Here is a 14,030-nt window from a genome sequence, read left to right as displayed (position 1 = left end):
AGTCGTGACTCTGAAGGCGCATTTCGTGAAGCCCGTAAATGAGGTGTTCGCGTGGCACCTCCTCACTACCCGCCGTCAACGCGCCGGGGAATCGCTGGACGAGTACCGAGAGAACCTGACCCTACTTGCAAGGAACTGCAGCTATCAGGATGTGAAGGCCGAGGAGCACATGAAGCTGCAGATCTGGGACGCCTACGTGGCTGGGGTCCGGTCTAACTACGTCAGGCAGCGCTTGCTGGAAAACGGGGCCACCGACCTGCAGGACACGGTAAAACTAGCCACCTCATTAGAGGTGGTCTACCAAAGCCTCAGCGCGTTCCCGGCAGACCCAGCGAACCATCGTGGGCACCCCCCAGACCCGACTATGTTGGGGCAGCACGGTAGCATTGTGGATAGCACAATTGCTTCACAGCTCCAGGGTTCCAGGTTCGATTCCAGCTTGGGTCACTGTCTGTGCGGAGTCTGCACATCCTCCCCGTGTGTGCGTGGGTACCCTCCGGGTGCTCCGGTTTCCTCCCACAGTCCAAAGATGTGCAGGTTAGATGGATTGGCCATGATAAATTGCCCTTAGTGTCAAAAATTACCCTTAGTGTTGGGTGGGGTTACTGGGTTATGGGGATAGGGTGGAAGTGTTGACCTTGGGTAGGGTGCTCTTTCCAAGAGCCAGTGCAGACTCGATGGGCCGAATGGCCTCCTTCTGCACTGTAAATTCTATGATCTATGATCTATGATGTCACAGGCCTCTGCCGCGTGGCTGCCCGTCCAGACCGGGGAACCGCCGTGCTACTTCTGCGGCCAGGGTCAACACCCCTGGCAGCGTTGCCCAGCCCGCAAAGCGACGTGCAGCGACTGTGGCAAAAAGGGACACTTCACCAGAGTCTGTCTGGGCCGAACTAAAGCCTAGAAGTTGAAAACTCACCAAGCCCGACCCATGGACTCACAGGCCCGCAGACCCTGCAATGTGGCTGCGTGCCTGCCGGGAACGTCCCCTGCAGACACGTCATCAGCCTCGTGCGACTCGTGGGGGCGGCCAACTTGGCCGGCAGCTTGAACACTGACTGACACGTGCGACCGATGGGGGCGGCCATCTTGGTCGCCATCTTTGACTCAGCCCGACACGTGCAACTCGTGGGGGACGCTATTTTGTGACCCCGGGTCAACGGGCACGAGACCCCCTGTCTTTTCGACTCCGGGAGCATGGAGAGCTTCGTTCACCCTGACAAGGTAAGGCGCTGCTCCCTTCACATCTACCCCGCATCCCAAACAATCTCCCTTGCCTCCGGATCCCATTCGGTGCAGATCCGGGGGTACTGTGTCGCGAACCTCGTGATACAGGGCTCAGAGTACACCCAATTTAAACTGTATGTCCTCCCTCACCTCTGCGCCCCCCTACTGCTTGGATTAGACTTCCAATGCAGTCACCGAAGCCTGACCCTACAGTTTGACGCACCCTTAAGGTCGCCCCCTCCCCTCGCTCTTCGCGAACCTCACCCCCGACTGTAAGTCCGTCGCCACCAGGAGCAGGTGGTACAGTGCACAAGACATGATTTTTATCAAGTTGGAGGTCCAGCGACTCTTGAGGGAGGGAGTCATCGCGGCCAGCAACAGCCCCTGGAGAGCACAAGTGGTGGTTGTCAGGACCGGGGAAAAGAATCGGATGGTTGTGGACTACAGCCAGACCATAAACCGGTTCACGCAACTTGATGCGTACCCCCTCCCCCCGCATAGCGGAGATGGTCAACCAGATCGCACAGTACCGGGTGTTCACCACGGTAGATCTGAAGTCTGCCTACCACCAGCTCCCGATCCGCCCGGAAGATCGCCACTACACTGCTTTTGAAGCAGCCGGCCGACTCTTCCACTTCCTCAGGGTCCCTTTCAGCGTCACTAATGGAGTCTCGGTCTTCCAGAGAGCGATGGACCAAATGGTGGACCAATACACCATTAGACTTCCAATGCAGTCACCGAAGCTTGACCCTACAGTTCGGCGGACCCTTACACCCCTCCCCTCATGGTATGTAGCCTCGCGACCCTTAAGGTCGTCCCCCCCTCGCTCTTCGCGAACCTCACCCCCGACTGTAAGCCTGTCGCCACCAGGAGCGGGCTGCGAGCTACATACCCGTACTTGGACAATGTTACCATCTGCGGCCATGATCAGCAGGACCACGACGCCAACCTTCAGAGGTTCCTCCAAACCGCCCAATCCCTCAACCTGACATATAACAAGAAGTGTGTTTTCTGCACAACCCAGCTAGCCATCCTCGGACACGTCGTGGAAAACGGAGTCCTAGGGCCCGACCCCAACCGTATGCGCCCCCTCACGGAACTTCCCCCTCCCCACAGCCTTAAGGCCCTCAAACGATGCCTGGGGCTATTCTCCTACTATGCCCAGTGGGTCACCAACTATGCGGACAAAGCCCGCCCACTTATTAAAACCACTACATTCCCCCTGACGGCTGAGGCCCGCTCAGCCTTCAGCCGCATCAAGGCCTTTATCACTAAGGCCGCAATGCACGCGGTGGACAAGTCCGTCCCCTTCCAGGTAGAGAGCGATGCCTCAGACGTCACACTGGCCGTCACACTCAACCAGGGGGGCAGGCCAGTAGCCTTCTCTTCCCGAACCCTCCACGCCTCCGAGATCCGACACTCCTCTGTCGAGAAGGAAGCACAAGCTGTGCGGCATTGGAGGCACTACCTAGCCGGTAGGAGGTTCACCCTCGTCACCGACAAGCGGTCGGTTGCCTTTATTTTTGACAACGCACAACGGGGCAAAATTAAAAATGACAAAATCTTGAGGTGGAGGATCGAACTCTCCACCTACAATTACGATATCAAGTATCATCCTGGGGAGCTCAACGAGCCCTCAGATGCCCGCACTTCTATCGGCCAGACAAGGCTCACCTGGTAAAGGCCTCCCGGCCCTTTGAGCACCTCAGTATTGACTTCAAAGGGCCCCTCCCATCCACCAACTGCAATATGTACTTCCTGACCGTCATTGACAAGTACTCCCGCTTCCTCGTCGCTGTCCCCTGCCCTGACATGACCTCGGCCACTGTAATAAAGGCACTGCACAGCACCTTCACCCTGTTAGGTTTCCCTGCATGCGTCCACAGTGACCGGGGCACATAGTGTATGAGCGATGAGCTGCGTCAGTACCTGCTCAGCATAGGCATCGCCTCCAGCAGGACTACGAGCTACAACCCGCAGGGAAACGGGCAGGTGGAGAGGGAGAACGCGATGGTATTGAAGGCGTTCTTCTTGCCCTCCGATCTTGAAGTCTCCCGATTCCCCGCTGGCAGGAGGTCCTCCCCTACGCGCTCCACTCCATTAGCTCGCTCCTCTGCACAGCCACCAATGAGACCCCTCACGACCGTGTGTTTGTCTTCCCTAGGAAGTCCATCTCCGGGGTCTCTCTTCCATCCTGGCTGACAACTCCGGGACCTGTCCTTCTCTGGAAGCATATGAGGAGCCCGAAGACCGACCGTCGAGAGGGTCCAGATGCTGCACGCCAACCCCCAGTACGCTTACATCGTGCACCAGGACGGACGGCAAGATACGGTCTCCCGATAGGACCTGGCGGCAGCTGGTTCCCCTGCCAACTCGCACCCCCCCCTCACAGCCTACCGCCACCCCCGCGCCCCTTACACCCTCCTGGGTCTCCTGTATTGTCCCGCGCCTGCACTGCTGCCACCCACCACCCCCCTGCAAACCCCACCCCTCAACCGTCTCCGACACGCCGGACTGAAGCTCCAGACAACACGCCCCCGGAGTCACCACCTGCAACAACCGTGCCCGCCGCATCGCCAGAGCTGAGGAGGTCTAAAAGAACGATCCGGCCTCGAGACAGACTGAATATTTGATGACCCTGCGTCACCCATCGCTGGACTTGATTTTGTTTAACAGGGGGTGAATATGGTGAATGTATTCACCTGAATATGAGCTGTCTGTATAGTACTGTGACCTATGACCAGGAAATGATAATACGATCTACTTCCAGGTACTGCACTGGAACCCCGGTGGGCTCCACCTCTGGCTACGCCCTCCCCGGGACGATATATAGACCGGCCACCTGTGGACGGCACTCATTTGTACAGCAGACACTGGCAGGCAAGTTCCTCGATAATAAAGCCTTATGGTCACTCGTTCTCACAGTCTCGCAGTGAATTGATGGTATATCAGATATGTTGGTTGTTGAATTGTTTAACTTTCATTAATTCTGTGTTGCAGCTCCACCAGGTGCACCTCATTTTTCGGTATGCCTGGTGCTGCTCCTGGCCTGCTCTCCTGCACTCTTCACTGACCCAGGGTTGATTCCCTGGCTTGGTGGTAATGGTAGAGTGGGGGATATGCTGGGTCAAGAGGTTGAAGATTAAGGTTGAGTACAATTCTGCTGCTGCTGATGGCCCACAGTGCCTCATGGATGCCCAGTTTTGGTTCGAGTGTGACTATGAAAGGCTGTTGAGAAAGGACATTAGTGAACCAGATGGGCTTTTACAACAATCTAGTCATTTCATGGTCACAATATGGAGACCAGCTTTTTATTCCAGATTTATTTAAATCCTATTTATTTCAATTTATTTAAGTATTAGGTTGTTGATTGTGGTGGAAATGCTCTTGCACAGTTACCCACATTTACAGATAATGATGCCCAATGCTATCGATCCCCAAAATAGTTGCTGCCTGCCCATATATACATTCAAACCTCCGAACAGAAGGGGAACACAGGCAGACAGATATAAGGATTCAGAGGGAAATAAAGGGAGAGGGTGGGCTGTGTGAGATAGCGAGAGAGACAGCCAGACACACAGACAGGAACACCAGGCACAGACACACACATACAGACACACAGATATACACACAAACAGATACACACATACAAACATACACATGCACACACACACGCAAATACACACACCAGATGTACACACACATGCAAATACACACACACAGATGCACACATACACACACACAGATACACACACACATGCAAATACACAGAGATACACACACACAGACACATACATACGGACACAGTCACCATTACACACACATGCGCAGATATACATGCACACACGTATAGATGCACACACGTATAGATACACACACATACAGACATGCACACACAGAGATAGAGACATATACACAGACTCACACATAGATACACACATACATACACACAGTCTCACACAAAGACACACAGATACAGGCACACATACACACATACACGCACAGATACACACACACATACTCACACATAGATACACACATACATAGACACAGATAGATACACTCAGTTACACACATATACACAGGTACACACACAGATACAGACACATACACACACACACAGATACAGACACTCACACATAGATACACACACACCGACACATATACACATACACACCGATACAGACACATACACACAGATACAAATATACACATACAGATACACACACAGATAAAGACACAGATACATACACAGACACACGCACAGATACACACAAACATACACACAGGCGCACACACACACACAGGCACTGCAATAAGCATGGACAGCAGCACTTGTGAAATCATCATTACAGCTTGAGCTCTCTACGAGTTGTACAGTACGATTAATTTTCACCATTACTGTGTACCTTGGTGGAGAGGAGTCTGGTCAGGTAGATCTCTGGCAGAACCTTCTTGCGGTGGCTATGTTTGTGAGATCGCTTTGTTTCAACAAGTTCATCATTTGGAAGTACCTGGTTGGGTAAAAGGAAAGATTCTGATTGGTCAGAGTTGAGTCTAACACAATGCTACCTGGTTTGGGATAGATTGAAGGGTGGGTGAGGGACAGGAGAGAATCAAGCTTCCTCTACTCTGCAATTACAATGTTCCTCAACTCCACTATTTGAACCAGACACCTTTATATTTCACAGTTCAGCTCATTGCCCAGAACAGAAAATTACTCCAAATGTGTATGGGATTGAGACAGTCACATGTTTGGGACAGTGATTCACCAAGTGAAGACCAGTCAATTAACCACATAATGAGCAGATACTTGTGTCATAGAGTTCCATTGACAGCAGCATCTGGCAGTATCTTGAGAGAGGCTGGGATCCTGGAGGAGGAATTCCTGGGGTGTATACGGGATGGTTTTCTTGACCAATATGTGGAGGAACCAACTAGAGAGCAGGCCATCTTAGACTGGGTACTGTGTAATGAGAAGGGAATCATTGCCAATCGGGCTGAGTGAGAACCCTTGAGGATGAGCGACCATAACATGATAGAATTTTTTATCAAGATGGAGAGTGAAGTAGTTGTTTCGGAGAATAGGGTGCTGAATCATAATAAAGGAAGTTATGAAGATATGAGGCATGAGTTGGCCTTGATAGATTGGGGGAGAGTTACTGAAAGGGTTGACAGTGGATAGGCAATAGCAAACATTCAAGCAACACATGGAGGAACTACAGCAACTGTTCATTCCTGCCTGGCACAAAAGCAAAGGGGGTAATAGGGCCAATCCATGGCTTACAAAGGAAATTAGAAATAGTATCCGATCCAAGGAAGAAGCATATAGATTGGCCAAGAAAAATAATAGGTCTGAGGATTGGGAGCAATTTAGAATTCAGGAAAGAAGGACAAAGGGATTGATTAAGAAGGGGAAAGTACAGGATGAAAGGAAGCTTGCAGGGAACATAAAGACTGACACTAAGAGTTTCTATAGATATGTGAAGAGAAAGAGATTGGTAAAGAGAAATGTAGGCCCCCTACAGACAGAAACAGGGGAATGCAGAATAAGGGACAAAGAAATGGCTGAGCAATTGAATACATACTTTGGTTCTGTCTTCACAAATGAGGACACAAATCAGATCCCAGAAGTGTTGGAGAATGAACGGTTTAGTGAGAGGGAAGAACTGAGGGAGATCAAAATTAGTAGAGAAATGGTGCTGGGAAAATTGATGGGATTGAAGGCAGATAAATCCCCAAGGCCTGAGAATCTGCATCCCAGGGTGCTTAAGGAGGTGGCTCTGGAAATAGTGGATGCATTGGTGGTCATCTTCCGGGATTCTATAGACTCTGGAACTGTCCCTGCAGATAGGAGGGTAGCTCACGTCACTCCGATATTCAAATAAGGAAGTAGAGAGGAAGCAGGGAATTATAGACCAGTAAGCCTAACATCGGTAGTGGGGAAAATGCTTGAATCCATTATCAAGGACTTTATAGCGGAACATTTAGAAAGCAATGGCAGGATCAGTCAGAGTCAGCATGGATTTATGAAGGGAAACTCATACTTGACAAATCTGTTGGAATTCTTTGAAGAGGTAACCAGTACAGTCGACAAGGGGGAGCCAGTCGATGTGGTATATTTGGACTTTCAGAAGGCGTTTGACAAAGTCCCGCATAACAGATTATTGTGCAAAATTAAAGCGCATGGGATTGGGGAAATGTATTGAGGTGGATAGAAAACTGGTTGGCAGAGATAAAACAAAGAGTAAGGATTAATGGGTCTTTTTCAAATTGGCAGGCAGTAACTTGTGGGGTACCACAGGGATCGGTGCTGGGACCCCAGCTATTCACAATATATATTAATGATTTGGATGAGGGAACAAAATGTAACATCTCAAAGTTTGCAGATGATACGAAATTAGGTGGGAGGGTGAATTGTGACGAGGATGCAGGGATCCTACAGCAAGATTTGGACAGGTTGGGCGAGTGGGCAAACCAATGGCAGATGCAGAATAATTTGGATAAGTGTGAGGTTATTCATTTTGGAAGCAAAAACAGGAAGGCAGATTACTATCTGAATGGCTGTAAATTGGGAGAGGGGAGTGTGCAGCGGGACCTGGGTGTCCTTGTGCACCATTCGCTGAAGGTAAGCATGCAGGTGCAGCAGGTGGTAAAGAAGGCTAATGGTACGTTGGCCTTCATTGTGAGAGGTTTCGAGTATAGAAACAGGGATGTGTTGCTACAATTATACAGGGCCTTGGTGAGGCCCCATTTGGAGTATTGGGTGCAGTTTTGGTCTCCTTCTCTGAGGAAGGATGTTCTTGCTCTCGAGGGAGTGCAGCGAAGGTTTACCAGACTGATTCCTGGGATGGCGGGACTGTCATATCTGGGACAAAATCGGATAGGAATATATACACTGGAGTTTAGAAGAGGGAGGGAGGATCATGGAATTGACTAGGTTGGGATTGTTCTCACTGGAGTTCAGAAGAATGAGGGGGGATCTCACAGAGACTTATAAAATTCCAGCAGGACTAGACAGGGTAGATGCAGGGAAGATGATACCAATGATGGGTGTGTCCGGAACCAGGGGTCACAGTCTGAGGATTCAGGGTAAACCATTTCGGGCAGAGATAAGGAGACACTTCTTCACACAGAGTGGTGAGCCTGTGGAATTCATTACCACAGGAACTAGCTGATGCTAAAACTTTGAATATATTCAAGAGGCGGCTAGATATAGCACTTGGGGGGAATGGGATCAAAGGCTATGGGGACAAAGCAGGATTAGGCTATTGAGTTGGATGATCAGCCATGATCCTGATAAATGGCGGAGCGGTCTCGAAAGGCCAAAAGGCCTCCTCCTGCTCCTATCTTCTATATATCTTTATATCTATGTAACCTCCTGTCCAGGATCTATCTGTATTTGCCAGAAAGTTGATCATTGTGCATTGAATCACGATGTGATCCCTCAGCTAGCCTTGCTGTAGAATCACTACAGCAGCATGCAAACTCTTACAGTATCGGCTCAGATGGATTGGGGAGAGATACTCACCAAATGGAAGTACTTTTCAGTGTCCAAATCTTTCACTGTAAAACAATTAAAATCAGTAATAACTTGAAGCATACATTTAACCAGGATCTTGTCAAATTTAAACTTATTAACAGTTAGCATCCAACAGAAAATGAAAACAGACAAAAGACTCAATATTGCTTCATTTTCAGCATTGCCGCATGATAGGATAGGCCAGGTTACAGCTGGAGCAGCAGGTTGCTAGGATACAACCAGAGCAGTAGGTTGCTAGGATACAACCAGAGCAGTAGGTTGCTAGGATACAACCAGAGCAGTAGGTTTCTAGGATACAACCAGAGCAGTAGGTTTCTAGGATACAACCAGAGCAGTGGGTTTCTAGGATACAACTGGAGCAGTAGGTTGCTAGGATACAACTGGAGCAGTAGGTTGCTAGGATACAACCGGAGCAGTAGGTTGCTCGGATACAACCAGAGCAGTAGGTTTCTAGGATACAACCAGAGCAGTAGGTTTCTAGGATACAGCTGGAGCAGCAGGTTGCTGGGATACAACCAGAGCAGTAGGTTTCTAGGATACAACCAGAGCAGTAGGTTTCTAGGATACAACCAGAGCAGTAGGTTTCTAGGATACAACCAGAGCAGTAGGTTGCTAGGATACAACCAGAGCAGTAGGTTTCTAGGATACAACCAGAGCAGTAGGTTTCTAGGATACAACCAGAGCAGTAGGTTTCTAGGATACAACCGGAGCAGTAGGTTTCTAGGATACAGCTGGAGCAGTAGGTTTCTAGGATACAACCAGAGCAGTAGGTTTCTAGGATACAACCAGCGCTGTAGGTTTCTAGGATACAACCAGAGCAGTAGGTTTCTAGGATACAACCAGAGCAGTAGGTTTCTAGGATACAACCAGAGCAGTAGGTTTCTAGGATACAGCTGGAGCAGTAGGTTTCTAGGATACAACCAGAGCAGTAGGTTTCTAGGATACAGCTGGAGCAGTAGGTTTCTAGGATACAACCAGAGCAGTAGGTTTCTAGGATACAGCTGGAGCAGCAGGTTGCTGGGATACAACCAGAGCAGTAGGTTTCTAGGATACAGCTGGAGCAGTAGGTTTCTAGGATACAGCTGGAGCAGTAGGTTTCTAGGATACAACCAGAGCAGTAGGTTTCTAGGATACAGCTGGAGCAGCACGTTGCTGGGATACAACCGGAGCAGTAGGTTTCTAGGATACAACCAGAGCAGTAGGTTTCTAGGATACAACCAGAGCAGTAGGTTTCTAGGATACAGCTGGAGCAGCAGGTTGCTGGGATACAACCGGAGCAGTAGGTTTCTAGGATACAGCTGGAGCAGTAGGTTTCTAGGATACAACCAGAGCAGTAGGTTTCTAGGATACAGCTGGAGCAGCAGGTTGCTGGGATACAACCAGAGCAGTAGGTTTCTAGGATACAACCAGAGCAGTAGGTTTCTAGGATACAACCAGAGCAGTAGGTTTCTAGGATACAACCAGAGCTGTAGGTTTCTAGGATACAACCAGAGCAGTAGGTTTCTAGGATACAACCAGAGCAGTAGGTTTCTAGGATACAACCAGAGCAGTAGGTTTCTAGGATACAACCAGAGCAGTAGGTTTCTAGGATACAACCAGAGCAGTAGGTTTCTAGGATACAACCAGAGCAGTAGGTTTCTAGGATACAACCAGAGCAGTAGGTTTCTAGGATACAACCAGAGCAGTAGGTTTCTAGGATACAACCAGAGCAGCAGGTTGCTGGGATATAACCATGGCAGTAGGTTGCTAGGATACAACTGGAGCAGTAGGTTGCTAGGATACAACCAGAGCAGTAGGTTTCTAGGATACAACCAGAGCAGCAGGTTGCTGGGATATAACCATGGCAGTAGGTTGCTAGGATACAACTGGAGCAGTAGGTTTCTAGGATACAACCGGAGCAGTAGGTTGCTAGGATACAACTGGAGCAGTGGGTTGCTAGGATACAGCTGGAGCAGTAGATTTCTAGGATACAGCCGGAGCAGTAGATTGCTAGGATACAGCCAGAGCAATAGGTTTCTAGAACCCAGCCGGAGCAATGGGTAGCTGGGATACAGCCGGAGCAGTAGGTTGCTCGGTCTGAAAAAGTCTTTGTAGTCATCTGTAAGTCTTTAATGACTCTTAGAACTATTTGCAAATCATATAATCCCTACAGTGCAGGAGAAGATCATTCGGCCCAGCGAGCCTGCATCGGCCCTCTGAAAGAGCACCTCAGCTAGGCCCACTCTATCCCCACCTAACCTGCACATTTTTGGACATGAAGGGGCAATTTATCATGACCAATCCATCTAACTTGCACATCTTTGGATTATGGGAGAAAATCAGAGAACCCGGCGGAAACCCACGTGGACACGGGGAGAACGTGCAAGTTCCACACACACAGTCACTCAAGTTTGGGAATTGAACCCGGGTCCATGGTGCTGTGATGCAGCAGTGCTAACCACCATGCCACCTATAATCTAAAGGGTACAAATTAGGAACTGTCTCCATGCTTGCTGGTACACACAGCTGTGTCCAAAACTAAACGGACTCGGGTACGGGTCAAATCCTCTTTTACATCAGTGTGTGTGCGGCACTGTACTCTGTCCCACATTAAACCTGCATGTACCAGGCCCTTATACTATAGTATTTACCCCATGGAATGTTTATGACCCCTGTTTCTACCCCAAGACCATTCTCAGACTGTATTTACCCCAAGATCATTTTCAGTCCCTATATTTACCCCAAGACCATTCTCCGTCCCTATATTTACCTGGACCATTCTCAGTCCCTATTTTACCCACTGTACCATTCACGGTCTCTGTATTTAACCCCTGGATCATTCTCAGTTCCTGTATTCACCCCTGGACCATTCTCAGTTCCTGTATTTACCCCTGGACCATTCTCAGTTCCTGTATTTACCCCTGGACCATTCTCAGTTCCTGTATTTACCCCTGGACCATTCTCAGTTCCTGTATTTACCCCTGGACCATTCTCAGTTCCTGTATTTACCCCTGGACCATTCTCAGTTCCTGTATTTACCCCTGGACCATTCTCAGTTCCTGTATTTACCCCTGGACCATTCTCAGTTCTTGTATTTACCCCTGGACCATTCTCAGTTCCTGTATTTACCCCTGGACCATTCTCAGTTCCTGTATTTACCCCTGGACCATTCTCAGTTCCTGTATTTACCCCTGGACCATTCTCAGTTCCTGTATTCACCCCTGGACCATTCTCAGTTCCTGTATTTACCCCTGGACCATTCTCAGTTCCTGTATTTACCCCTGGACCATTCTCAGTTCCTGTATTTACCCCTGGACCATTCTCAGTTCCTGTATTTACCCCTGGACCATTCTCAGTTCTTGTATTTACCCCTGGACCATTCTCAGTTCCTGTATTTACCCCTGGACCATTCTCAGTTCCTGTATTTACCCCTGGACCATTCTCAGTTCCTGTATTTACCCCTGGACCATTCTCAGTTCCTGTATTTACCCCTGGACCATTCTCAGTTCCTGTATTCACCCCTGGACCATTCTCAGTTCCTGTATTTACCCCTGGACCATTCTCAGTTCCTGTATTTACCCCTGGACCATTCTCAGTTCCTGTATTTACCCCTGGACCATTCTCAGTTCCTGTATTTACCCCTGGACCATTCTCAGTTCCTGTATTTACCCCTGGACCATTCTCAGTTCCTGTATTTACCCCTGGACCATTCTCAGTTCCTGTATTTACCCCTGGACCATTCTCAGTTCCTGTATTTACCCCTGGACCATTCTCAGTTCCTGTATTTACCCCTGGACCATTCTCAGTTCCTGTATTTACCCCTGGACCATTCTCAGTTGCTGTATTTACCCCTGGACCATTCTCAGTTCCTGTATTTACCCCTGGACCATTCTCAGTTCCTGTATTTACCCCTGGACCATTCTCAGTTCCTGTATTTACCCCTGGACCATTCTCAGTTCCTGTATTTACCCCTGGACCATTCTCAGTTCCTGTATTTACCCCTGGACCATTCTCAGTTCCTGTATTTACCCCTGGACCATTCTCAGTTCCTGTATTTACCCCTGGACCATTCCCAGTTCCTGTATTTACCCCTGGACCATTCTCAGTTCCTGTATTTACCCCTGGACCATTCCCAGTTCCTGTATTTACCCCTGGACCATTCTCAGTCCTTGTATTTATCCTTTGTTTGGGTTTTGGAAATGCGATCTTACTGGGTGTACTACATGACTGCCTGGCTTGCCATATTCTTGTGACTCTGCCATGAGGCACTCTATTGGCTGCCATTTCTGATCAGTTCAATAAAGCCTCTCACTGAGCCAGGCACTGATGAAGACTGCTGCCCTTATACATGGAACATGGTGTACAGATGTGGAGAAAAAAATAGATTTTTGAGTCCAGGTAAAAGGTACAGAGAAGTCACAGCTCAGAAAGGCACAAAGAAAATAGAAATTGGCAGAAAGATACAAAAATACTGTCAATACTATTGAATGTGCAAATTTGCTCAAATTTCCAATCACCTTGCCAGTTGAAATTAAAGGTGAAATGTGGCAGAATTGGCAGTTTTTCCACATCCAATGGCAAAATTATAAGATTGCAACAGACGTAATGAACAAGCCTGAAACAATAGGACTAGCCACACTTCTAACACTGCTGGTGGACTACTGCTGCAAAGTGTATAGCACTCTAAATCTAACAAGGGAGCAAAGGAAAAAGACAACAAAGATTTCAAAAGCCTAGAATGGACATTTTGAACCCCCAAGGAAACGTTACATGTGATTGTTATACATTCAACACTAGAGTTCAGGGTGAAAGCAAGACTAGTGAACAGTACGTGAATGCAGTAATGCAACTGCTTTATATGGGCGGTACGGTGGCACATTGCTTAGCACTGCTGTCTCACAGTGCCAGGGGACCGAGTTTGATTTTGGCCTTGGGTGATTGTCTGTGTAGAGTTTGCATGTTCTCCAGGTGTCTGTATGGATTTCCTCCGAGTGCTCCGGTTTCCTCCCACAATCCAAAGATGTGTGGGTTAGGTGGATTGGCCATGTTAAATTTCCCCTCAGTGGCCAAAGGTTAGGCGTTGTTATAGGGATAAGGCGTGGCAGTGGGCCGAGGTAGAGTGCTCTTTCATGCGTTAGTGCAGACTCAACAAACAAAGAACAAAGAAATGTACAGCATAGGAACAGGCCCTTCGGCCCTTCAAGCCCGGCACGGCACGACCATGCTGCCCGACTAAACTACAATCTTCTACACTTCCTGGGTCTTGTTATTGAAAATATGG

General features: G+C 48.8%; 1 protein-coding gene across 1 annotated transcript in view; it reads right to left on the bottom strand.

Annotated features, from left to right (window-relative positions):
* plxnd1 (plexin D1) overlaps positions 1–14,030 on the bottom strand; it is a 599,181-nt gene that overhangs the window by 121,105 nt on the left and 464,046 nt on the right. Inside the window, exons 30-31 of the mRNA XM_072471999.1 lie at positions 8,759–8,793; positions 5,637–5,741 (exon numbers count right to left, since the gene is read on the bottom strand). Coding sequence (XP_072328100.1) covers positions 5,637–5,741; positions 8,759–8,793 — 140 coding nt within the window. The remainder of the gene's footprint in view (positions 1–5,636; positions 5,742–8,758; positions 8,794–14,030) is intronic.

The sequence above is a fragment of the Scyliorhinus torazame genome, chromosome 13, assembly GCF_047496885.1.
Source record: "Scyliorhinus torazame isolate Kashiwa2021f chromosome 13, sScyTor2.1, whole genome shotgun sequence".
Lineage (NCBI taxonomy): Eukaryota > Metazoa > Chordata > Chondrichthyes > Carcharhiniformes > Scyliorhinidae > Scyliorhinus > Scyliorhinus torazame.
This window is presented reverse-complemented; position numbering and strand designations above follow the sequence as displayed.